The sequence below is a fragment of the Atheta coriaria genome, unplaced genomic scaffold, assembly GCF_025399875.1.
Source record: "Atheta coriaria isolate IRGN ID8LTWV9N9 unplaced genomic scaffold, Caltech_Dcor_3.1 hic_scaffold_10_pilon, whole genome shotgun sequence".
NCBI lineage: Eukaryota > Metazoa > Arthropoda > Insecta > Coleoptera > Staphylinidae > Dalotia > Dalotia coriaria.
The window spans coordinates 9,729,726-9,754,072 of NW_027045452.1; the positions used below are offsets into that span (position 1 = coordinate 9,729,726).

A 24,347-nucleotide genomic window follows, 5' to 3' on the forward strand; every position below is an offset into this window, starting at 1 on the left:
TTGTTAATTTTCATCAATAAAATCAAAAAATCTTTATATTTTTATACTAGGCAACCCACAATACACAAAAATATAATAACCAAACGTGTTTATTAAATTTCCACACGAAATCATACAAAAAAATGGCAAAATACACTGGGTAAACATAAAATAACACTAAAATAACCTAAATTATAACTTATTCTACCACTTTACGCCTAATTTAATTAAAAATAAAGCTTAAATTGATGAAAATAAATTTTTAAAGTTTTTCTACTTTTACCACAGCATACTCTCCGCATGTGGATTCCGCTGGCGGCGAAACCGTTCGCGGAGGCGTCGGAACCATCATGCCTTGCCAGTGGCCAATCGATAGTTCTGCCGAAAGCTGTTGCTCAGCGTGTACGCGTGATTGCTGAAGCTGTAGGGGAGGCGCGACGCGCGCGACGTCACGTACAGGTCGTCGTCTTTCGTCAGCGAGGGAAACTCGGCCTTCACGCCGGAATTACTTCCGGCGTCGCGATGCCGCCGCTCACCGCTATCATTACCCACCGCTGGCAAGACATGCGTCTCTTTCAACTCGTGCCGGTACTTGTAGAGCTTTGTGCACGCCAGAATCGTGCTCAGCAGGACTGTAAACTCTACGAGGACGATTAACAACCCAACGGCAAGGAATAATATGTATTGCTGCTTGAACCAGTCTTGTAAATGTTGTCCACAGCCCTAAAAACAAAAAAAAATTATTAAAAAAATTAAATTTTGATATTTAACATAGGCAACCAATAATGCATTGGTGTAATGTGGGTTGCTTACATCACTATGCCTATAACCTTGCTGGCGTGATGTTTCCAGCGCTTGACACAACGAACTATTGACAGGATGAGGATCCAGATACGCAGCAGGATGATTATAGTTGTCCAGTTTACAACAGGTCAGAGGAACAGCTAGACTTGGTCCTAGAGCTTGTAAACGCCATAGTGATGTGTCATATTCTACTGATGAGACGATTCCACAACAACTATACTAAAGTGAGTAAAAATTTGAGGTTAGAAATGTAATAGACACAAACACATTGTATATTGGTGTTACCGAAGTTTGCAGCAGATCGATAGCAGCGGTGAACTGCTCCTGGCCGGCGGCGCCGTAATTCCGCTGCATTGACTTGACGAGCTCGTCGGCGACGACGCCCAGGCCCATGCATTGCGGCCATATCCATGCGGCTGCATAGGCGGCACATTCGCCAACCATAACTAGTAATATTAATACAAAATACTGCAAAAAAATTAGAATTTTTTAAGTTTTTGCGTTTTTTTTAATGTTTTCTGATGTTTTTTGGTGTTTTTTGGTACTTACTGTAGTTAACATGCAATAACTATAAAGACACGACGCCCAGCAGCCGAGTAGGCCAGCAGTGGCAAGGACCAATCCGACAACGGCGAAACCAAGCGCTAAATAATAAAGTAAGGGATGCGGAAGGGTTGTAAGCGGGCCATGGCTCAATAATCGCGAGAGCAGGACGCGCCCAGGATCCAGCAGAATTATTACGCCTCCAATTATTAACGTACATCCGCAGACCTGAAAATAAACAACAAAAAACGTTAAAAATAACTTGAAACGTAAAAAATGTTGATATTTCTGCTTAAAAACTGGAAAAACATTCAAAATTAGTAAATTTGCTCCGTCCACTTTACTTAACTGTGATTAAAAGTGCTAAAAGTGACATTTTTCAATTTTTGACACTTTTTTTCAAACGCGAATATCTCGTAAACTAAAAGAGATAATTAAGATCTGATAGCAGCGTCTTAATCTACGGATTATTTTCTATGAGATAGAATAGTTAAAACGGAAATCTGAGAGATGAAATTTTCATTCTTAAGAAAAAATTGCCAAGGGGGGGTGCTTGATACTTTTTTTCGACGATTTTTGATAATTAATATCTCCTCAACTAAAAGTGATAGCGACCAACGAATTGTTGATTATGAAAGATTGGAAAATTCTCAATCAGATAAAAAAATAAAACAATTACATTTCCTACAGTAAAAGGTCGAAAATTGCTAGTAAAAGTGCTAAAAAGTGACATTTTTCAATTTTTGCCCATTTTTTTCAAATGCGAATATCTCGTAAACTAAAAGAGATAATTAAGATCTGATCGCAGCGTCGTAATCTACGGATTTTTTTCTATAAGATAGAATAGTTAAAACGGAAATCTGAGAGATGAAATTTTCATTCTTAAGATAAAATTGCCAAGAGGGGGTGCTTGATACTTTTTTTCGACGATTTTTGATAATTCATATCTCTTAAACTAAAAGCGATAGCAAGCAACAAATTGCTGATTATGAAAGATTGGAAGATTCTCTATCAGATAAAAATATAAAATAATTATATTACCTACAGTAAAAGGTCGAAAATTGCTAGTAAAAGTGCTAAAAAGTGACATTTTTCAATTTTTGCCCATTTTTTTCAAATGCGAATATCTCGTAAACTAAAAGAGATAATTAAGATCTGATCGCAGCATCTTAATCTACGGACTATCCTCTATAAGATATGATAGTTAAAACGGAAATTTGAGAAATGAAATTTTCATTCTTAAGAAAAAATTGCCAAGGGGGGGTGCTTGATACTTTTTTTCGATGATTTTTGATAATTAATATCTCTTAAACTAAAAGCGATAGCAACCAACAAATTGTTGATTATGAAAGATTGGAAGATTCTCTATCAGATAAAAATATAAAATAATTATATTTCCTACAGTAAAAGGTCGAAAATTGCTAGTAAAAGTGCTAAAAAGTGACATTTATCGATTTTTGACATTATTTTTTGTCTAAAAACATCAAAAACTACTAAATTGTTATGTTTTGGCTCCGCCCACTTTGCTTAACTGTGATTGGTAATGATTCTTATGACGTAAATTTCATATACATCGTGATTTACTCAAAAACTAACAGTAAACATATAAATTACCTAATTAAACATCAAAAATAATAAAAATGAATATAAAGATGAATAATTTTGCGCGCTGGCAGTTTTAAGGTTAGTTCTGCTCGGACGACTGGCCACTGCTTTTGTTTGTAACTCGCCGTTAATTATTTAATCCTCGTGCTGCGATGATTACGAAAGCTATACTCGTACTACGCGTAGCAACAATGCGACAACGATGTTTTGCTTTTGATTTTAATTCCCAAACACGTGAATACGTAATGGTCATGCAATGCTGGTTGCACTCCATGAGTGCAGTGACTACAAACACATTCACTCACTACTCCACACGTAACAGGTTAAATTCTAGGTTATATTCATTATTGAATCCAATATTTTGCGCTAACCTCAAAATTAAACTAAAAATTCACTTTGTTTTGGTTTCTCTTTGTTTTTTTGTTGTTAGTTGAGAGAAACACTTAATAATATACTGATTATAAATGGTTAGGATAATTATAGCGTTTTGTTTGACATGATGTTGTGATTTGTGTACCAGTAGGACACATCTTTAACAAAGAGTGCGTGCGCAGCGAACCAAAATGGCCACCATCAGTGTAATTGCTATGATTGCTGAAATTGCGAGTTGGCGACACAGAATCACTATTATTTATTACTCTCGGCGTTCTTGGAGGCTCAGAAGTTGAAAAATAATAGAGGCCACTTATAAATAAAGGGAAACCGTTGAGTGTTTATATGCCCAATGGGTTTCTAGAGCAAAATTGTTTGAGTTTTCATTTTTAGACAATGAAAATGTAATAAAAATCACGTTTTTCACATAAAAAATATCAAAAATGACTTTTTACTCCAAAATATTAAAAGATTGATAAAAGTGAAGAGTATTTTACTTTTATTAAGATAAAATCGCATAAATACTAGTAATTAATTAAAATAATCAAAAAAGACTAAAAATGTATAAATTTGCTCCGCCCACTTTGCTCGACTGTGATTGGTCATGATTCTCATAACGTAGCTATCATACACTACGTGATTTGTTGAAAAATGACAATACATAACCAAAAATATAAAAAAATAACTCAAAATGATAATATTTCGGCTAAAAAACTTAAAAACAAATTAAAACTTTTAATTGTATATATACCCAATGAATTTCTAGAGCAAAATTGTTTAATATTCATTTCTAAACAATGAAAAACCCATAAAATCGTAATAAAAACACAAAAATCAATACATTTTTATCAAAATAATTGATTTTATTGCTTTTACAACAATTATTAATATTTTATTACTTGTTTTACTCACCAATAAGAGAAAATTGAAAAAAGCCAAGAGTGCTTTACTTCCACCGAGAGAAACCATCATAAACACTAATAATTAATCACTATAAACATTAATTTCTCAATTAAACACACTTTTCTCTCGATTAACAACCGTTTACTGCATTTTTACTGTTTGTTGCTATTGTTGCTACATTTTTGACTGATTTTTATTTATTTTTAACTCATACCCGCACTAATACGATGTAATCAATTGAAACTTTCCTTTAAACATTATTTAATCAATAATTACCCATTGTATTTGTTATTATATTGTTGATATACTATAAACAGTATTAAATTTATTGATTGATTGGTTTATATTTATAATTTTGTGTATTTTTTTAGTAAAATTGAATAAATATTGCGCGCGTGCGGCTCGACCAGTGCTCGCCGGTGAAGTCCTCCAACATTCAACATTCAGCCATCCGGCAGGAAGGAAATCGCAATTAGCAGAGCATGAAGCCCCCCCAAACACCCAACCAGACAATCAACAACCAGCAAGTTACAAGTTACACTCTCAGGTAAAACACAAAATCATTTCATTTTACATCTGCAAAGCGTATTTATTACATTTAATTGCAGAATTTTTACTTATTTTCGAGTAAATTTTAATATTTTGTTGGATAAAACATTAAATATTAATTGTAGAATAAAATTTTCATTAGATTCAGTTTCAAACTATGAAAAATGACGATTTGATCAAAAGTTATTGAAAATTTTGTTCAAATTTTTCGAAAAATCAGGGTTTTTGAGCGATAAAAGTAGTAAAACGATTTGAAAATTATTTTTTCGAGGTAATATTGATTCTAGAATAAATTGCTCATTGAATTATGTTTAAATCAATAAAAAATCATGATTAGATCAAAAGTTATTAAAGATTTTCTTAAAATCAGGCGAAACATCATCGTTTTTGGGCAGTAAAAGTACTAAAACTAGTAAAAATTGATACTTTATGGGCTAATATAGATTCTACAATAGATTCTTTAATATATCCTTTTTAAATCATTGAAAAATGATGATTAGATCAAAAGTTATTAAAGATTTTGTTAAAATTTATCGAGAAATCAGGTTTTTTGCCGATAAAAGTAGTAAAGCAATTTGAAAATTATTTTTTGAAGTAATAATGATTTTAGAATAGATTCCAAATTGGATTCTGCTTAAATCAATAAAAAATCATGATTAGATCAAAAGTTATTAAAGATTTTCTTAAAATCAGGCGAAAAATCATCGTTTTTGGGCAGTAAAAGTACTAAAACGAGTAAAATTAATTATTTTAATGAAAATATTAATTCTAGAATAGATTCCTTGTTATATCCTTTTTAAATCTTTGAAACATGTTAATTAGATCAAAAGTTATTTAATAAATTTATTACTTTCTTTGGTGAATACGTAATCCATGTTGTATATTTATAAAAAATATTTATTTATTAAACATAAACATTCATAAATGAAGATGCCCTCTGTGCGAAACATGTCAACTCAAAAATAAAATTGTAAATCCAAAATCACGTAATGTTTAATAAATAAATATTTTTTATAGTTATTTAATATTTTGTTAAAATTAATCATAAACTCACCATATATTAATCAATTTTTAATATTTTACCTCACAAAACAACGTCTCTCAATAAAACATTAAAAATATTAAAATTTACTAGCAAATTATAATAAATACCTCAAACCGGAAGTTATACATTTCTCCTCTTGATGTAAATATGCACATTTAGCATTTATTGCATGTGCATCGTATATCTCTTTAGCCTCTACGTTTAGTCCCTCATGAGTTGCGGAGCTGAGCTGATAGTTGCGAGGGCAGCGAACAATTGAAACAATCGTCAGCTGAACCGGAAGTGTCGCGTCACGCTCCACCGAGATGCCAACCTGTGCGCAGCACTTGTTGATCCGTCGATGCCCGATTGTTTACCGGCCACCATCATGCATCATGCAACCGGCTCAATTTCTCAACTTTTTTGTTTTTGATTTTTTATTTGTTTTCTGTGCGCGTACCGGATGTACAGATCACAATTACATGCTATTATTACTTAGAAACAATTCAACATGGCGGATATCTTGCAATTGAATTGTAGTCAGTAGTTAAAAATGTCAAATATTGCGAAAAACGCGTAAAAATTGGTAAAGTTTTACTATTTCTGTAATTTCTATCTTAAATTAACGGAATAATTGTTTAAGTTTTATTTAGAACTATAAAACAAGTTGTGTGTATTTATGGATGGAATGCGCAGCGTAAAAAAGTTTCGTTGAATGTAAACAACGTTATCTCCTGCATGAAATCGCGTGATGTGCAGCAAAAACTACGCTGTGGATTTATTGCGAATATGTGCATCGCAGAGACATCTATGCATGGACTAGAGAGTTATGTTTAAGGCAGCTGAATGTTGTACGCGAACGTGAGCTCGCACGGCTTGCGTTTCTCATGAAAGTTTTTGCTTACTCGACTACAAGGTCAGAATTTATTGAAATAAGTGCATCGTAGCGCCATCTGCGGGCAAAATTTGAAATTAACTTTCAAAATCTTTTCTTATTTTAATGAATAATTGCGTATAATTTCTGCTTATTGCAATAAATTATCAGTTTTTAAAGTATGCTATAAACTATATATTTATAATATTATTCATTAATTTTCTGTCAAATAAATATTGTTTTATGCATAAATAGTGCATAAATACTGTCAAATTAACATAATTAAAGAAATTGGACTTTAATTGAGCATAATAAGTAATATTCCACATGATTATGACAAAACACATGTTATTTATCTTCTTATCAACTTGTTTGCGGCTTTTATTTATAGATAATCGACGTAAGAACAAATATATTACAAATATTTAGTATAGGCAACCGCACTTGCCGCAAAATATTAATTTTTAATATTTTAAAGTATTTAAAATCAAAAACAAACGAAATAAATACTGGTAATTACTTTAAAATTAAATAATCTATAATATTTCCCACCAATCTCTCAATTTTCTAAATTTAAACTCAAAATATTTAATAATATCAACACAAGTTGCATACAATACACTGTGCGCAACTAGTAAGTGCGCTATAAATTTTTATTGTTTTGACTCATTACAGCTCATTAGCTCCAAATTGAAGCGATAAGTAAGTCGCAGGTGATTCATCCGATCAACCTTTGTGCAATACCACAGCGAACAAATGCCCTCAGCGTTACATAAAGCAACAAACATAATATTTCATCACCTAACCTTAGAATCGACGTAAACAAAGCATATTTAAGAGCATAAAACAAGTGAGATTAATCAAGAATGGAGCAAAGTACAGACCCCGAATCGGCCGCATCTCTACCAGTATACTTCCAGCGTAGTCAGAGCACTGATGGCACAAGGACCCTAGGCCGCCACGCACCGATGCGCAGTCTTTTAATGACACACTCCTCAACATTACCAACAATCACGAGAGCCAGCTCATTTGTAAATGCAAGTTTCCAGCGACGCAGCGTACAACTACGCGATAACTTTCATCATGTAGTCAGGGAAATACAACCCTTGGTTGAGACTGCAGGCAATGTCACACGGTTTCTCAATAGACCCACATCCGAGCCAAATATTCAAACAGCCTCGGAATCTTCAACATCCACATCAAATCATGATAATACATCACTAAGCAATCACGTGGTGAATATTGATGTGCCAAACAATGCTCCAGCTGCTATCAGTGAAGAAAATGTGATTGAAGAAGTTCCACCAACTGACGAGGCTGAAAATGCTCAACATGCGAACATGGAGGCACAGGAAATCCTGGGTCTCATTGCCAAGTATCTACCTTTTATGTTCTTGATCATTATCAAGTGTATGTATGACCATCAGGATGGTATATTGAATACGATATTGTTGTTTGCGATTTTTGCGAATGCCAATTCCGTTGTAAAAAAGGAAGCGACGAAACGCGAGCGTAGGAATGTCACGAAACTACTGCTTGCGGCTGTGTACATTGGCATAGGGATATTTTTCATTTATTACATATTCGACGATCAGATGTTGTATATGAGTTTGATTTTTATACAGGATTATAAAGTTCCGATGAACGAGTGGGATCTGTTGTGGTATGTGGGCATCACGGACTTTGTGCTGAAGCTGATTACCATCGCGGTGAAGATTGTTTTCACGTTACTGCCGGGATTTATTGTTGCATTCCAAAAACGGGTAAGAATTTTGATGTTTTTGGTGATTTTTGTTGGTTTTTGGGGGGTAAATGTGGTAAAATGGTTAAAAATTTATTTTTTTGGTGGTGGTATTAATTCTTGAAGAGATTCTTTATGATTATGTTTTTAAAATTTTGAAAAATTGTGATTAGATCAAAAGTTATTGAAGATTTTGTTAAAATTTGTCGAAAAATCATGGTTTTTGGGTGGTAAATGTGGTAAAATGGGTAAGAATTGATGTTTTTGGGGGTAATATTGATTTTGGAAGAGATTCTTTATGATTATGTTTTTAAAAGTTTGAAAAAATGTGATTAGATCAAAAGTTATTGAAGATTTTGTTGAAATTTGAAAGAAAAATCATGGTTTTTGGGTGGCAAATGTGGTAAAATGGGTAAAATTGATGTTTTTGGGGGTAATATTAATTTTGGAAGAGATTCTTTATGATTATGTTTTTAAAATTTCGAAAAATTGTGATTAGATCAAAAGTTATTAAAGATTTTGTTGAAATTTGACAGAAAATCATGGTTTTTGGGTTTTAAAAGCGGTGAAACGAGTGAAAATTCATTTCTTGTGAGAAATGTTAGTTTTAGGACAGATTCTTCCTTAAATTGTTTTTAAATTTTCGAAAAATGATGATTAGATCAAAAGTTATTAAAGATTTTGTTAAAATTTGCCAAAAATTCATGATTTTGTGAAAAAATCTTGGTTTTTGCACAATAAAAGTCGTAAAACCAGTTAAAATTAAGTTTTTTCGGGGAAATATTGATTCTAGAATAAATTCTTCATTATATCCTTTCGAAATTATTGAAAAATCATGATTAGATCAAGAGTTATTGAAGTTTTTGTCAAAATTTGTCAAAAAATCATGGTTTTTGAGCAATAAAAGCCGTAAAACTGGTTAAAATCAATTTTTCTGGAGAAATATTGATTCTAGAACTAATTCCTCACTATATTCTTTCTAAAATTTCGAAAAATCATAATTAGATCAAAAGTTATTAAAGATATTGTCAAAATTAACCAAAAACCATCAATATTTTGCTATTTTTGCCTATAACTTCATATTTTAACTTGCTACAAACAATTTTTCATATCACCCGATGCAGAATTTAACTCTTAATCACTTACTGAAGAAATTTCCATCTTATCACCAAAACTTATCAAATTACAACTAATTTTCTTAAATTTTCAGGGAAAAATTTACCTTTTCATGGAATCATTCTCACAATTCTACCGTAGTCTAGCCACAACACCCCCATGGCTAAAATACCTCCTAGACTCCTACCAAGGCACCGGAAAAATGGTGGGTGTCCTCCTCTGCGCCGCATATTTCGTATCAAAAGGCGCGTATCTCTGGAGTAAAATGCAGATGCTCCATCGGGCGACCTTAAAACTCCTCCAAAACGTCGTAAGTTAATACTAATCATAATAAAAATAGTAACAATTACGTGTTAATCAATTTTTATTAATATTCGTATCATCGCTGTGCACACAGGCGATCGGCTCGTCGCCGAGCAAGGAGCAGGTGCAGACGGCGGGCGAGCACTGCCCCATCTGCCACGACGACTACGAGAAGCCGGTGCTGCTGCAGTGTCGGCACATCTTCTGCGAGAACTGCGTGACGACGTGGTTCGACCGCGAGCAGACATGTCCACTCTGCCGGTCGAAGATCGTCGACGATCCATCATGGCGCGACGGCTCCACCACCTTCTTCCTGCAGCTCTTCTAAGAATTCCTCCACACATAGGATCTAGATTATTTTAACCGGACTATATTCTTTGAAAATTGTTTAGCTGATGACTAATCATTCATTTCTCTTCCTTTCTTCACTTTGAAATTGTTGTGTAATATTAATTAATAGTTATTATCGTTAAAATGTCGCCGCATTTCATTCGCATGATCACACCCTGCGTAAATTAGGCGTTGATTTGCTTTTCGTTTTCTGTGTTTCTCTTCATTGTTTCTAGATCGTGTCGACTAAGAAATGTTAAAATGTAAGATGGCTAAGCGAAACTCGCGTGAGTGAGTCAGTGCAAGGGGAGGAGTGTGTTTTGTGTGTGTGGGCGATCGGCGGGTCTAGAGCAAGCCGAGGTCGCCGGTGATGGCGTTCACTTGCCCTTCAGCGCCGAAGATGGCGAGAATTGTGATTGCGCCCGAGACGACCTCTGTGAGACCGGCATCTTGCACTAAATGTGCAAGTAAACCAGCAGATGATGCTGTCGAGCGTAGATCTTGTAAATGACGCTCGTGTAAACCTCGCAAAACAATGCATCTTTCACTGAAACGCAAAACATGTTTGGTGTACATTTGGTTGCCTACTTTATAAACATAAAATTGTTAATTTTATGAATAAATCATTACCCTTCATGCTCCCAATCCTCTAGAGCTTCACAATTCGCTGTTTCATCTTCGTTCAAAGCTCTGTATAGGGCTAGAGCACCATGTGCCACTTGTGCAGCTATTTTTCCTGTGCCCATCTCAAGTTGTGAGTTGACAACGAACACCATTTTGTAATGAGGCCCACCAGCAGATTCCACATCGTTTTCACGCTCTCTTAACGCCTGCCGAGCTTGTTTCTTCTTACTTTCCAATGATGATGATGATTTCGAGCCTACCTGTGCAGGTGCCTCTGACTCTGGAGCTTCATGCTGTTGTTCTTGCTCGGATAATGGATTATCAAATACATAAGCAATTGCTGCATCACAGGATTGATTGCCAGTTTTATACAGCGCCTAATAATGATACATATTAAGTTGGTTTATAGATTTTATGTTGATTAACTTACAATCTTTGCTGTTTCTGTGTCAATGCCCATTTGCATCATGGAATCCAGCAATTCCGGGTTGGGCATGAACGTGCTATAATCCGCGCTCATTTTTGTTGCTTTCTATGGGCTTGGATGACAATTAAACGCGATTATTTGTTGCGTACGCTTGCGAAACAGTTAATCGGGTCGGTTGTTGATTGATTTGTTTGGCATTGAGGACGTAACCTCACAGTGCTGAATAACCTAATTTTTCCGGCTTTTCGTGCGATTTCCCGACATTTCTAAGCCGTAAACATCTTGTCATGCTATAAATAATCCTGCATTACATATTTTTATAGATGAAATGCTGCCTGCCAAGCGTAAACATGACTGTACATCGTCGTCTGACGAGGAAATCAGTTATAAAAAGCTGAAAAAGACTGAAAAGCGCAGAAAACGCAAACATAGCACATCGTCGTCTTCCAGTTCATCATCGACGAGTTCTTCATCAAGTGAGGAGGATTACACTGTAAGGAAACAGAAAAAATCAAAATCTTCTAGAATTAAACATAAATCCAAGTCAAAGAAGCAAAAGAAACACAAAACAGACAAGAAATCAAAGCGAAAGAAGTCTCACAAAGAAAAAAAGCAGATTAAAGTTGAGAAAAAGGAACAAAAGGTAAAAAATGATGATAATAATGCCTCAAATGATATTCCACTTGACTTAATGGACAAATCTATGACTCCAATGACTAAAGAACAGTGGGAAAAACAACAAAGTGTTGTAAAAAGAGTTTTTGATGAATCCACAGGACGTTATAGGTATATTCAGTTTTAAACAAGTTTAAAACACAATTTAATACGTGTTTTTCTTAGATTAATCAAAGGAGATGGTGAGGTAATTGAAGAAATTGTCAGTCGTGAAAGACACACACAGATTAATCAACAAGCAACGCGTGGAGACGGCGAATACTTTCAATCGAATTTAAAACAATTAAATATTAGAAAATGAACGATATTTTTCTAAAATAGCTTAATATAGCTTATATACACTTATTTACTAATAAATATTTAGTTGTTTTTACTAAAACACATCAATTTTTGTTGATATTAAATCAAAATATTGATTTTTGCATTTTGCGTGTTTTTACGCTAGGCAACCAATTATACACGTTAAATATACAACCAGCAGGAATTAAAGCGCTCCCCCACTCAGAGTGCATTCCTGCTGCCAGCTGATTAATGTTTACATTTTATTACGATCGCAGTGAGTCGGCAAGCACGTTTTGCGTAAGCGTGTTGTGCAAGAATTCAAGCGCCCGCAGGATGCCGCACTCGTGATACAAATATCGGCGATTTCCGCGCGCGTCCGCTTAATTAGCGCTTATTATTCGATAATTGGCGCAAACAAAACGCGTGCGTCTTGTGTTTGACTAAGTGCAAGTGTTTGTGACGTCGCGCGTTTGTTTCAAGCAAATTTGTTTGAAACAACAGTTAGAAAGTGGTTTTTTGTGGATTATTTTGATTCGTGTGCGTTTGCAGTGCGTAAATCGCTGAGTAATCGGTGTAATTGTACTCGTGAATCACGTCCGCGTTATTACTAGGCGTTTTCACAGTTGAAACAACGAAATATCAAACATTACAGCGCAGGTTTTGTGTTAAAATAAAGTTTACTGTTGTGTTGTTGAGTAGGCAACCCAATATACACCTGTATAGGGGTTGTGGAAAGCTTAATGCTCTCGAGTGACTACAGCGCCACCAGTGGTGGAAAACCGTATCGAGAGGGTGGCGAAGGGCGCGTAAAGGGCTAGACCCAGCCGTCGGACAGGCAGGCGTCGTCCACCCCTCGGCGAGCGCGCGTTCCGGAGTGCAGTGCGTGCGGGTGCGGTTCCGGCGTCGTCTTTTGGCGTGTGTACGTGTGCGGTGTGCAGATCGTGAGTGCGGTGGCTGCCACCGAAGTCGACGTGCGCCTGAGGACGCGACGTCGCAAGCGACGCGAATCGCCCTCGGTCGGTGCGGCTGCGGCGTCGGCGGCGGCAGCGCCGGCATCGAGCGGCGACGGCAAGCGGGCGTCGCGACGTCGCGCGCGCCCCGTACTCCTGGTGCTCGTGGTGGTGAATCACGCCAGTGCCGCAACCCACAACACCACCAACACCGTCTCCAGGCGCGTGCACGCGCGCCCGCACGCTAACCCCAAGCGTCCGCCCCCAAAACCGCCGCGCCGGAAGATGGCCGACGAGGAGGTGCTCTTCGACGACGTCTACGACCTCTGCGAGGAAGTTGGCAGGTAAAATCCCTTAAAAACAAAAATTTTAAACAAAAAATTACATAGGCAACCATTTTAACATCTCTGACGTCATTCCGTTGCCGTGGTTACGATATTTTGTTACCATAGTTACACAACTTGTTGATTTTGTTGAATCATGTTTTATTCTTCTTCAGAGGTCCGTTCAGCGTCGTCAAGAGATGTCTACATCGTCAAACAGGGCAGCAGTTTGCTGTCAAAATCGTAGACGTGGCGAAATTCACATCGAGTCCAGGCCTCAGCACAGAAGGTACGTGAAACAAACTTTATACACACAAAAAACAAACAAATAAAACATTATTCACTTTAAATTGCGTGCAACTGCAGTAAATAACGCTGTTGTGATGTAAACGACAGTTGTTTTTTTTAGAGGTTAGGTTGGTGACGAGCGCGTTTTACGTACATTAGTTATGTTAATGTTATGTGGGTTGCGGAAATTGCAAATTCGCATTCGGAAACATATTTCGCAAACATTCGCGCAGAGACACCGGCGGAAATTTATGTAAACAGTATTTAAATTTAAAGCAAACACATTGTATAAATATTATACAGAGTAGGACTTAAAAATAAATATTAAAAAGTAATTTATTGCTTAAATTAGCACGTATTTTAGTATAAAAACAAAATAAATTCGCATTTTTTGGTTTTATTTTTATAATAAAATTGTTTATAATGTTTATAATGTTTATAATGGAATATGTCATGTGTAAATTGCAAAGGTAAACATCTCGTTACGATGTTTCTATTCAGAGCACGTTTCTACACTTGGAAACTTTTATTTTATACGTTTTAGTTTTTTTTCGAGAGGAGTTTTACTCGTTGGCGTGCTGAGTGCTCATATTTCAGCAGATATTGTCGATTCTGGGTTCAGTGATACTCGAGTTAGGCTTTTAATAGATTAAAAAGTTGTTTAAAACTTTATAAATCCTAATAAATATATAAAATAGTGAAAAGTTTGTTTTATGCATTTTCAAATGCGTTTTACGGCTAAACCGGTAATGATAAGGTGATAAGATTTACATAATTTTATTCAGTGTTAAATTAGCTTTAATTTGTTATATAATTTGTTTATGTTGGATGAATACTTTAAAAGTTATAAACAAAAAACGCACAAAAATGATTTTTGAGTAAATTTTATTGCAAAAAATATTTCAATTGCTTGCAACACTCTGTATTTTAGTTTCATATTACCAACCATAGTATCATTTTATTCACCATGAACCCCTCTTTAATTTCATACCAAACATGATAAATTCAAAAGAAGCGTTTAAAAGTTATTAACAAAAACGCAGAAAATTGAGTTTTCCTAAAATTTTATTACAAAAATATTTTAAAATTCTTACAACACCCTGTATATTAGTCAGATATTATCAACCTTGGTATCATTTTATTCGCCATGAACCCCTCTTTAATTTGATACTAAACATGATAAATTCTAAAAAAGCGTTTAAAAGTTATTAACAAAAACACAAACAATTTCATTAAATTTTCCTTTTTTTCCAGATTTAAAACGAGAAGCAACAATATGTCACATGCTAAAACATCCGCACATCGTAGAACTCCTCGAGACCTACTCCTCCGAAGGGATGTTATACATGGTGTTTGAAATGTAAGTAAATTCGAATAAATTAATAAACATTTTTGCAATTTATTTAACGTTCGCAAAGCAAATATTGAGCGAATGTAAAGTTTGTCGATGCGAGCGTTGCTCTGCTCTGCGCGTTTCATGTAATAAAAATGAATGTCACTAGTGAATATTGCACTCGTTGCAACCGGCAAATATGAACATGGCCTGAAGGCACGCCAGGAATAACTGGAACAACGCGAATAACGAAAATGTGACTGAATTTGTAACAAATTGCGGCTGAATGCGAGGAGAAATTCGGTTAACGCTGTATTCTTTTAGGCAGCGGGCGGGTTTTTATTCGCTGAAAACATCGTTTTGATATTTTGGGTCAACAGGCACATTTGGGGGTCATACGTGGTACAAATTGGGACATAACATGGATATTTTATTGGTTTTAGTGTTTATTTTGTTTTTAAAATGCGAAAATTTAGTAGTAATTGATAAGTTTTAATTATGAAAATTTTAGGGAAGATAAAAGAATAAAATAGGGATGAAATGAAGTTGGATGAATAAAATATCATTGTTTGGTGATGAGTTATGAATATTTAAAGTTTGGAAATTGAAAAATTTAATTATTTAACTGATGAAATGCATTTTTATTTAAAAAAATTAAAAATAAATAGTAACAATTAACGAAATGAAATGAATTTGTCAGAATTAGTTCAGTATTAAATAAGGGATAAAATAAAGTTTAAATTGCTAAAATTTATTAATTAGTTTAAGAGTAATTAAAGTTTAAAGTCAAGTGAAGCTATAACATGATGATATTTTATGTTTTAGTATGTGTTTTATGTTTTAAATGTTGAAATTTAATAGTAATTCACAAGTTTTAATTATGAAAGTTTAACCAAAGATAAAGTATTAACAGAGGAACAAAATAAAGTTTGAATGAATAAAATATCATTGTTTGGTGACGAGTTATAGGCATTCAAAGTTTGTTAATTGAAATATTGAATTATTCAAGTATACAATGTGCATTTTTTTCTTTAAAAATCAAAAATAAATAGTAACAATTAACGGAATTAAATGAAATTGACAAGAGTGGATTAGTATTTAATAAGGAACATATATCAATAATCTTTAAATTTTTCAAATTTATTAATTAGTTTACGAGTAATTAAAGTTTAAAGTTAATTAAACATCAAAAACTTATCATATCATTAGTTTTATCTCATAAAAATGCAAAAATCTCTTACTAAACATGAATCCAACTCTTTAAAATTTATACCAAATGAAACCTAGTTAAACAAGGAATAAATTGCACTTTAAATAATTCAATTACCCCTAATGCCTCATTAGTTATTCTCATTTAAAGTCAAAACTTCTAAATCACATCAAATTTATTACTCCGCATTCTCAAATTTTTATTCAGTTTTATTACACTGTCATTTGTCTACTAATCTACTCTATCTCCCCGAGCGGGTTAAATACTCCCATTGATTATATTATCGAGCCGGGGGTGGCGTCCCGCGTGCACCGAAAACGCCAAAACGTAGTTAACGTTCATCCGTGTTCCCACTCGGCGTGTTTCAATATCCATTCGAATCAATAGACGTTTTAAAGTCGTCGCCGCCGCCTCCAACGCCGCCCCCGGCCTCAACTTCCCTCGGGACTTGCGAACTCGACGTAATACCATCGGAGGGGGCTTCCAGTGTGTTGCATTATATTTTACAACCCCTAAAAAGTAGTATTTATGTATTTAGTTGATAAAAATAATAATATAGGCAACCACCGACATTATTTCACACCTTTGTGTGTATGGAGGGTTGCATAGGTGTGGAAATGTAGGAAATGTATGAAAACACGTGAAATACAGTTTGGTTTTGCACAAAATACCAAAAATAAAACAAAAAATCACATTTTTAGAAATAAAACATATAATATACAGGGTGTTTTATTAAATGTAATTTAATTTTGTTTAAAAATTAATTTTTTTACTTGAAACACACTGTATATTGAAAACTTTGTGGTTTTATCAAATTCTATTGTGTGCAGCGCGTTTATTCACAGCTTTTATTCACTATTGTGTTCAGTTTTCATACATTTTGCAATTTTAAACTTAAATAAATGTAAAAATAAAAATAAATTAAAACTTGGTTATATTGCATTGTAATGTATGCAACCAGTTATACGCAGACTTGTATTGAGTTTAGTGTAACTCTGCTTGACGTGCTGTATGTGTACATGTACGATACAAAGCATGAGTCGACATTCGGGATGCAGGACGCGCGTAAATCCTGATTAAGGCTCATGTCGCCCGGCTGGAAAACGCGAAAACTCGATGTCGACGAGTGAGTGAACAGTGAACTGCTGCTGTGCCCACATATATTTTCGAGTGTATGTAGAATGTGGATATATATATAGCATATTAGAAAATCAAGGCGAAGAAAGTCAAGGAGGACGGATTAAGCACAGAGGAAAGGATTGAGAGTTGAGAGGATAACGTCAACAATGGCGCTATTGAAACATTTCGGAAACATTTTACTACTCAAACATTCTCGTGGCGTTGTTCGGAGTCAAGTTGCAAGTTGGAATTAACATACTTTTATGAATTCGGGCGAAGTTTCGCTGGTTTAGACACAGTAATTATTTGCGAACGGGTTTAAAGTTATAAATATTCTATTGTTTATTAAGTTTTTTTATTTGGGGGTGAAAAAAGTTTGGTGGTTTCATGAATAAATAGAGAGTTATAGGGGTTTGAAGTTGGCATTTTGGAAAAAAGTCGAAATTTTTATAGAAAATTGTTTATAACTTTTAGTATATTATTTAGATAAATATTATTTTTTGGTGGTTGGTAGATGTTTCTGTAGGGAATAATTTAGTGAAAGAATTGTTATTGTACCTTTTTTCGTTTTTGATTTATTTACAATTTTGTGACAGAAAATGACGCAGTTTTTCAAAATTTTTACAAAAAACGGAATGATGACCTTGTTTTTTGTTGTTTAAGAATATTTATTATTTAAAAAAAATTTAAACTTATAAATAATCTATTGTTTATTAAATTCTTTATTTATTGGTGAAAAAATTTTAATAGTTTATTGAATAAATAAAAAGTTACAACAGTTTAAAGTTGAAAATGTTTAATAATGGTTAAAATTCAACCACATTTTTGCTTATAACTTTTTACATGTTGTTTAAATATACATTATTTTTTCACTAGTAGACAAATATTTCCAATTAGAACAATATACCAAAAGAATCACTATCCCACCATTATTTATTCTAAAGTTATAAACAAATTTCTTTCCAAAATTTCGTTTTTTTTCAAAATTTCCCAAAATAACCGCAACAAATCAACTTGTTTCGTTAAGTTTTACCAAAAAAACATCGTTTACTACTTGTCCAAGATGTACGACCGCGTCCTCCTTAAAAAAGAATAGCTCGGAACTTCCTGGCAAGCGCTCAGGACTCGGAAAACAGGAAAACTCGCGCAAAAACTGACAAAAAAACGCTGCAAAGGACAATAAATGACGAAGTGGACGAGCAGGCGACCAGGACCAAACTACAATTTACTACGATTTCGAGATTCTTAGATTCTTAGTGTTGCACCAGACTTGGAAAGAAAATTGAGTTCTTTCCTCGGCCATTTCCACACAAAAATAAAAATAAAAAGACAAAAACGCAATTCAACAGGATAACAAGATGTCTCCACTCATTTTTTCACATATACACAATATACAAGTACACAATCGATATTATCTCGTATCACACAGTAGAATATTATCCTTATTATTTACAAGGACTGAATACAAATTGAGTTAACCTTTCTTGATCATAATTTCGCTATATTTTACATAAGTAAGACAAGGAAATGTATACAGCTACCAAATTGGGTCCTAATAGTCCGTAATTTCATCCTTTACGCCTAATTTTTATAATTTTTGATTTCAGGATGGACGGTGCTGACCTCTGCTATGAAGTTGTCCGTCGCGCTGTAGCCGGATTTGTCTACAGTGAAACAGTGGCAAGGTATTTATTAAATTTTAGAGAAATAAACTCACTAGATGGCACCACTGGAAAAATTTAATTAAATTTTTATTCTCAGTCATTACATGCGACAAGTCCTCGAGGCGCTGCGCTATTGTCACGAGAACGACATCATCCATCGCGACATTAAGTCGGAGTGTGTCCTGCTGGCGACGAAGGAGAATTCCGCCCCCCTCAAGCTGGGCGGGTTTGGTGTGGCTGTACAACTCTCGGATCGTCATCCGTTGTCATCATCGAATGTTGGTGAGTTTAGGAAATATAAATTTAAAAATTTTTATTTTTTATTTTTGAGAGTTTTTATTGTTTGTGAGGATAATTAAAGGACGAAATTAATGTATTTGTAAAATATTTCGAGAATAATTTGTTGATTTGTTGAAATTTGTCTGATTTGTGGCGTTTTGTGGTCGGTGTGGGGACAGTGTCGGACTTTCGCACCAACATGAGCCCTCTGGGACGGCTCTACCTCAAGTCCGATCGAGCTGGTAAGAAATCATCAACGCAAAACCACCAGGGCTGGCTCTAGCACGAAATCATCATTTTTCAATTCTCATTTTATCATTTTTATCATCGCTTAGTATATAATAAAACAAGCGCACTTTTCACGCATTGTTATATTTTTAGAAAGTATTTTTCGCTTTTTGACGCTTTTTTCATATTTTTTCACAGGGAAATAAAGCGGAAAACTTGTACGGACATAAAAATATGAATATTTTTGTCTTTTATGTCTATTTTCTTTCGTGACGGCGTTTTTCAAAGGAAATTCTCATAGGGGAAGACATCATGTGTCGTTTTAGAAAGTCAAACGTTTTCTTTCACTCAGAAAATTTTATTTTTTCATTTTTTACTTCTTAAAATCATAAATTTTTCATTTTTTTTTCGAAAAAAACTCAAAAATCGTTAAAAAAATTAATTTTTTTCTTTTTATTTTTAGAAAAAAATTATTTCTCTTGAATTTTCTTGAAAATTTCACTTTTATACACTCAATTTACGCCTCCCCCAGTTATTTCTCACCCCATTTCATTCTTTATTTATTTTTTTATCTTTTTCTTCCATATTTTCCACTAAAAAAATATTTTTCTTTTTTCTGTGTTAAAACAATAAATTAATTGTTTTAAATTTATGTCCCCCGATGTCACGTTGCGAGTTTAATGAGCCGTAGACTGACGCGCTTTGTAATTTAGTCCTTTCGCGTCCTTTCACATCCTTCTCTCGTCGTGTTCGTCATTTTCCGATAAGTGAAACCAATATATCGAGCAAATTGACGGGAATAATTGCGTCGGCGGCCTCCCTGTTAAGTGTTAACATTCGTTGCGCTATTGTCATCAATATATTACTATTATTATATACAGTGTGTTCATAGTATAAATTCACAGCATAATTTTTATTATTTATTAAATTTAATTTAAACTCATCATAATAAATAAATTAGTGTAATGATTAAATTATAAATTAATCTTTGTATGTTATAGGTCGTGTCGGGTGTCCGAGTTTCATGGCTCCGGAAATCGTCGAGCGGCGGCAGTATGGCAAAGCGGTGGACATATGGGCCGCCGGTGTTTTACTGCATGTATTACTCTCCGGACAGTTGCCATTCCACGGGCATGGCCGGCGATTATTCGAGCAGATATGTCGTGGTAAACTGCAGGTAATACAAGTTTTACTACTAGCGACATCTAGCGGTTAATAGCGCTTAAATATTTAATTATTTTGGGTGGTATTGATTTTTTAAAATTATTTTATGATACATCCTGTATATTGGTGTCTGTCATTCTCGGTACTTCGTATAATATATGTATAATACTCTTGGCGTCAGCAGGAAGCAGGTTTTATCACATCCTGCAAGGAATTCAAAAGTCTCCGACGGAATTTTGAGAGTGCGTTAACTTTTTAAACTTTGCAGTACCTTTCATCTTTTGATGTGATTAATTCAGGTGTTATCCTTCGGTTAGGTACTTAAAAAATTAAATATTTACAGGTTTAAAGGATTTTTTGTTTGTAAAATGTAAAAATTACCGGTATTTATATCGGTATACCGGTATTTTATTTTTAAATACCGGTATTTTTATTTAACATCCATAAGCAAGTCATAAATCTATAATACCGGTCTTTTGATACAAAAAAATACCGGTTAACCGAAATATCGGTATTAAACTTGAAATTCACATCTCTTGTACTGACCTCCTTTCAGTCCTGAATTGTTTATACTTAATTATGGCGGCTGGGCTCCCTTGTATCATGTTTTGCAATGCGCATTTCTAATTCCGGTCTAATTCAGTTTAATAACGCGATTAAATTTGATTGCAAACTTGTAGCACCCTCGGCCATTACATAAAAATTAACTGGACATAGTGTATATTTGAATAGCTCATAAAACCTGTGTCTTTTTTATTAATTTTTTAGTTGGATACTACTCAATGGGAGTTTATCAGTGACAGCGCCAAAGATCTCCTTCAACAAATGCTGTGCGTTGATCCCAAACAACGTATAACGATACAAGAGGTCCTTAATCACAGATGGCTGCGTGTAAGTAATTTTTCAACACTTTGTTTACATTTAATCAGTTTTTATTACTTGTGTTTTGATTTACAATCGTTTTTACAACTGAAAACTGAAAAATTATTGCCATGGCTATTAAAATGTCGACGCATACTACAGCTAGGCAACACATCTTACACGCTCGTAACATTTTATTTCACACTTCTCATTTCTCATTAATAATTAAATTTAATTAGTCCGTCACGATTTAATCGCTCCATAAAACCAAAAATTAAAAAATATTTTTAGGATCGTGATAAAGCGCTAAGGATACATCTGCAGGACACCGTCGACGAGTTGAAAAAGTTCAACGCTCGCCGCAAGATGAAAGCCGTGGTCCTCAATGCAGTGCACTCTAACAAATGGAATCCATTGGACGATGTCAGTATCGACAGCTATACGGATTTCGGCGATGATGAAGTCTCTGCTAATGGTGAGTGGTAGTATATCTGGTTGCCTATGTTACACATCCAGATATCCATAGTCCACCATATGCATTATAACCTCCAACATTTTATTTTTGCATTTCATGCTTTTCTGCGCGCGTAAATTACGAAAATAATTTAAAACAGGATCAACACCTGGTTGAATATCAAGATCTAAAGTTTGGTTAGGTTTTAAGTACAATGGCAACCCTGCCAGGGCCGGAATCAAAGCATATTTCGCGTCTTTTTTAATTTTATCCGAAAAATTTGTTTCGTTGAATGTGTTTTCGATAATTTTTTGATTTAAATTTAATTCTTCGAGTTTTAAACACATCGCACATCGATAACACTCGAATAGGTCACTGTAATATTCATCACGGGTGTTTTTATCTAATGAAATTAATATTACGCTGATTAAATCAACCACCCAGGATAATATTCGACATCCTTGAAAATCAACGAATTTTGCATCTGTGTTGTCTTTTAATAAAATATTATTAGGCCACAAATCGCCGTGGATTACCACATTTTCACTAACGCCATCTATCGGTGGATAGTCTTGAAACACACTGAACACAAATAATGATAGTTTTTCTATATAAATACTGTTTTTCGGTAAGGAACTTTTTGTGAGTTTTAATGCGTCGTTTACACCTTCACGGAATATTATTTTGGTTGTGTTATGAATACATTTTAATTTCGAGGTTATTTCCTGGTAGATTTCCGGTTTGTAGTGGTGTAACGCTATAGAGTATGCGTGAAATCGTGCGAGTTGTTGTAATACTACGCGTGTTGTGGTGTAGTTTAGTGGTGTGTTGATGTCTGCGGGTGTGTAGCCATCGCTAAAGAGGTCCTCGAGGATTAGGCATGAGGAGTCTGAGTATAAACACACGGGGACACTGCTAAAAGGCACGTTGATTGTGGCGTGGAAAGTTGTTTCTAGTTTGTGGAAGTGTGGTAGTAGTTGGGAGTAGAATATTGTTTCGTTTGCGAAGTATAAATCGGCTTCAAAGTTGACTTCTTTGGTTGATTCTTCGGTTGTTGAGAGGCATTTGATAAAAACTTTTCGGGGAGGTGATAGTTCGACGCAGTATGTGTTTGGAGCTGGAGATGTTGCACGTAGAGACGTGTAGCCTAATTTTTCGAGGTTTTTTTCGATGAATTTTGGTAAAATTTGATGTTTTTCCATGTTTTCGGGCAGAAAAAAAGCACAAACGCACTTTTATGTTATTATTTAATAATTTTATAGGTTATAACATTGTTATTTTTGTGTGTTCGTAGGTAAATTATTTTTTATTAATATTTTTTACTCAGTTTTCCCGATTTTTAAATAATATTTTACGTTTTTATGAGTTTTTTACGCGATTTTTTAATGCTTTTGTAGTTTTTGCGAATAATATTTCACTGTAACGTATTTATGGGTGTTTTCGCGTGTGATAATAAACTAGTACTAAAGTTACAAGTGATAATCACAGCGATTTGATAAGAAAATTATTCATTCAGATGAATTTGTAGCGAATTAAGTCAAAGTTCAAATTTTTTATCTTTTAGAAGGTTGTCTGACTTTGAGACACTCTAACTCAGTCATTTTAAGTTATAAAATGTTAAGTAAACCGTCATTAGTAAGATAATTTATCATAGATTATTCATGCAAAAGAATTATACTGAGTGTTTTATAGTTTTACCATAATTGAGGTTCGAAAAACACGAAAAATGACAAATTTACTAAAAAATTTTACAATAAAAATGCAAATAACTCCGAAACTAATCAACTTAGACAACCCATTTTGCTTTCCCACTTATAGATTTTCAAAAAAACTACAAAATAAACAATACACAAACTCTTATATTATTTAAACAATCCTATAAACATTAAAATACTCAAAATAAAACTAAACATTTGTTATTTTTAGCTGTGCAAGCGATAGTAAATTGTCTCGACGACGTGGCTTGCCTCCAAGAATCGCGACCCGAAGAGCGTGCCCATCTGATGTCACTGCTGGACGACGCACAACTGCACCGACTGTTGGTGGTGAGTGAAAACATAATTCGAGACTCTAGAGCGCTTTAAATCGCCACACCTTGCGCGTCTTTATTCGCTGCATGTCGCATTATTATATTACCGCGCACTTATGCGGGGTTTACTGTGGTCTCACCGCCGCCGAAGCACTCAAAATGCACTCTCATGCACTCATGACTACATGACTCTATGCGACACTGTTCGGTAATTACTTTCTGCGATTTTTATTCAATTCTACAAACTAGAAAAGTAGAAAAATTAAAAATTATAGTTTAACTGCGTTTTATCAT

General features: G+C 34.4%; 6 protein-coding genes across 15 annotated transcripts in view; 3 read left to right on the forward strand and 3 right to left on the reverse strand.

The window, feature by feature from the left end:
- Positions 1 to 73: 73 nt before the first annotated feature.
- On the reverse strand, positions 74 to 6,486 carry Tsp68C (Tetraspanin 68C). Of its 2 annotated transcripts, none has more exons than XM_065314475.1 (5): positions 5,908 to 6,486; positions 1,333 to 1,554; positions 1,069 to 1,251; positions 793 to 1,002; positions 74 to 702 (listed from the first exon to the last, which is right to left on the reverse strand). In XM_065314475.1, exons 1-5 carry the CDS (start codon positions 5,953 to 5,955, stop codon positions 328 to 330), a joined length of 1,038 nt encoding a protein of 345 aa, XP_065170547.1. In that variant the 5' UTR covers positions 5,956 to 6,486; the 3' UTR covers positions 74 to 327. The 2 variants fall into 2 exon arrangements, with proteins under 2 accessions (XP_065170547.1, XP_065170546.1); XM_065314474.1 differs by lacking the exon at positions 5,908 to 6,486 and adding an exon at positions 4,216 to 4,630.
- Positions 6,487 to 7,241: 755 nt separating this feature from the next.
- Positions 7,242 to 10,288, forward strand: LOC135800543 (RING finger and transmembrane domain-containing protein 2). The gene is made up of 3 exons (XM_065313802.1): positions 7,242 to 8,416; positions 9,605 to 9,820; positions 9,908 to 10,288. The coding sequence occupies exons 1-3, from the start codon at positions 7,520 to 7,522 to the stop codon at positions 10,139 to 10,141; spliced, it is 1,347 nt and encodes a 448-aa protein (XP_065169874.1). The 5' UTR covers positions 7,242 to 7,519; the 3' UTR covers positions 10,142 to 10,288.
- On the reverse strand, positions 9,857 to 11,339 carry LOC135800544 (probable peptidyl-tRNA hydrolase 2). The gene is made up of 3 exons (XM_065313803.1): positions 11,198 to 11,339; positions 10,774 to 11,144; positions 9,857 to 10,690 (listed from the first exon to the last, which is right to left on the reverse strand). The coding sequence occupies exons 1-3, from the start codon at positions 11,285 to 11,287 to the stop codon at positions 10,489 to 10,491; spliced, it is 663 nt and encodes a 220-aa protein (XP_065169875.1). The 5' UTR covers positions 11,288 to 11,339; the 3' UTR covers positions 9,857 to 10,488.
- Positions 11,340 to 11,522: 183 nt separating this feature from the next.
- On the forward strand, positions 11,523 to 12,248 carry LOC135800545 (ADP-ribosylation factor-like protein 6-interacting protein 4). Its single transcript, XM_065313804.1, has 2 exons — positions 11,523 to 11,980; positions 12,035 to 12,248. The coding sequence occupies exons 1-2, from the start codon at positions 11,523 to 11,525 to the stop codon at positions 12,168 to 12,170; spliced, it is 594 nt and encodes a 197-aa protein (XP_065169876.1). The 3' UTR covers positions 12,171 to 12,248.
- Positions 12,249 to 12,411: 163 nt separating this feature from the next.
- The window catches only part of CASK (peripheral plasma membrane protein CASK), an 83,815-nt gene continuing 71,879 nt past the window's right edge, over positions 12,412 to 24,347 (forward strand). For 3 of the 9 annotated variants that reach the window (XM_065313471.1, XM_065313475.1, XM_065313474.1), the window contains exons 1-10: positions 12,413 to 13,445; positions 13,601 to 13,713; positions 14,967 to 15,072; positions 18,982 to 19,059; positions 19,136 to 19,320; positions 19,497 to 19,559; positions 20,547 to 20,722; positions 21,478 to 21,600; positions 21,862 to 22,045; positions 23,951 to 24,069. In XM_065313471.1, coding sequence (XP_065169543.1) covers positions 13,387 to 13,445; positions 13,601 to 13,713; positions 14,967 to 15,072; positions 18,982 to 19,059; positions 19,136 to 19,320; positions 19,497 to 19,559; positions 20,547 to 20,722; positions 21,478 to 21,600; positions 21,862 to 22,045; positions 23,951 to 24,069 — 1,206 coding nt within the window. In that variant the 5' untranslated portion in view covers positions 12,413 to 13,386. Of the gene's footprint in view, positions 13,446 to 13,600; positions 13,714 to 14,966; positions 15,073 to 18,981; positions 19,060 to 19,135; positions 19,321 to 19,496; positions 19,560 to 20,546; positions 20,723 to 21,477; positions 21,601 to 21,861; positions 22,046 to 23,950; positions 24,070 to 24,347 lie in introns of all 9 variants that reach the window. The other 6 variants (XM_065313470.1, XM_065313472.1, XM_065313477.1 and 3 more) reach the window with 4 other exon arrangements.
- Positions 21,620 to 23,499, reverse strand: LOC135800291 (uncharacterized). The gene has a single exon (XM_065313483.1). The coding sequence runs from the start codon at positions 23,224 to 23,226 to the stop codon at positions 22,075 to 22,077; it is 1,152 nt and encodes a 383-aa protein (XP_065169555.1). The 5' UTR covers positions 23,227 to 23,499; the 3' UTR covers positions 21,620 to 22,074.

Excerpts from the sequence above, each read along its gene's own strand:
- Tsp68C (XM_065314474.1), bottom strand. The coding sequence starts at position 4,275 with ATGATGGTTTCTCTCGGTGGAAGTAAAGCACTCTTGGCTTTTTTCAAT. Across the intron at positions 1,555-4,215 it reads TTTTCAATTTTCTCTTATTG|GTCTGCGGATGTACGTTAAT; the intron begins GTGAGTAAAACA and ends GTTTATTTTCAG. Across the intron at positions 1,003-1,068 it reads TCGATCTGCTGCAAACTTCG|TATAGTTGTTGTGGAATCGT; the intron begins GTAACACCAATA and ends TACTCACTTTAG.
- LOC135800291 (XM_065313483.1), bottom strand. The coding sequence starts at position 23,226 with ATGGAAAAACATCAAATTTTACCAAAATTCATCGAAAAAAACCTCGAA.
- LOC135800543 (XM_065313802.1), top strand. The coding sequence starts at position 7,520 with ATGGAGCAAAGTACAGACCCCGAATCGGCCGCATCTCTACCAGTATAC. Across the intron at positions 8,417-9,604 it reads TTGTTGCATTCCAAAAACGG|GGAAAAATTTACCTTTTCAT; the intron begins GTAAGAATTTTG and ends TTAAATTTTCAG. Across the intron at positions 9,821-9,907 it reads TAAAACTCCTCCAAAACGTC|GCGATCGGCTCGTCGCCGAG; the intron begins GTAAGTTAATAC and ends CTGTGCACACAG.
- LOC135800544 (XM_065313803.1), bottom strand. The coding sequence starts at position 11,287 with ATGAGCGCGGATTATAGCACGTTCATGCCCAACCCGGAATTGCTGGAT. Across the intron at positions 11,145-11,197 it reads ACACAGAAACAGCAAAGATT|GCGCTGTATAAAACTGGCAA; the intron begins GTAAGTTAATCA and ends TATCATTATTAG. Across the intron at positions 10,691-10,773 it reads GAGGATTGGGAGCATGAAGG|TGAAAGATGCATTGTTTTGC; the intron begins GTAATGATTTAT and ends TTTGCGTTTCAG.
- LOC135800545 (XM_065313804.1), top strand. The coding sequence starts at position 11,523 with ATGCTGCCTGCCAAGCGTAAACATGACTGTACATCGTCGTCTGACGAG. Across the intron at positions 11,981-12,034 it reads GAATCCACAGGACGTTATAG|ATTAATCAAAGGAGATGGTG; the intron begins GTATATTCAGTT and ends TGTTTTTCTTAG.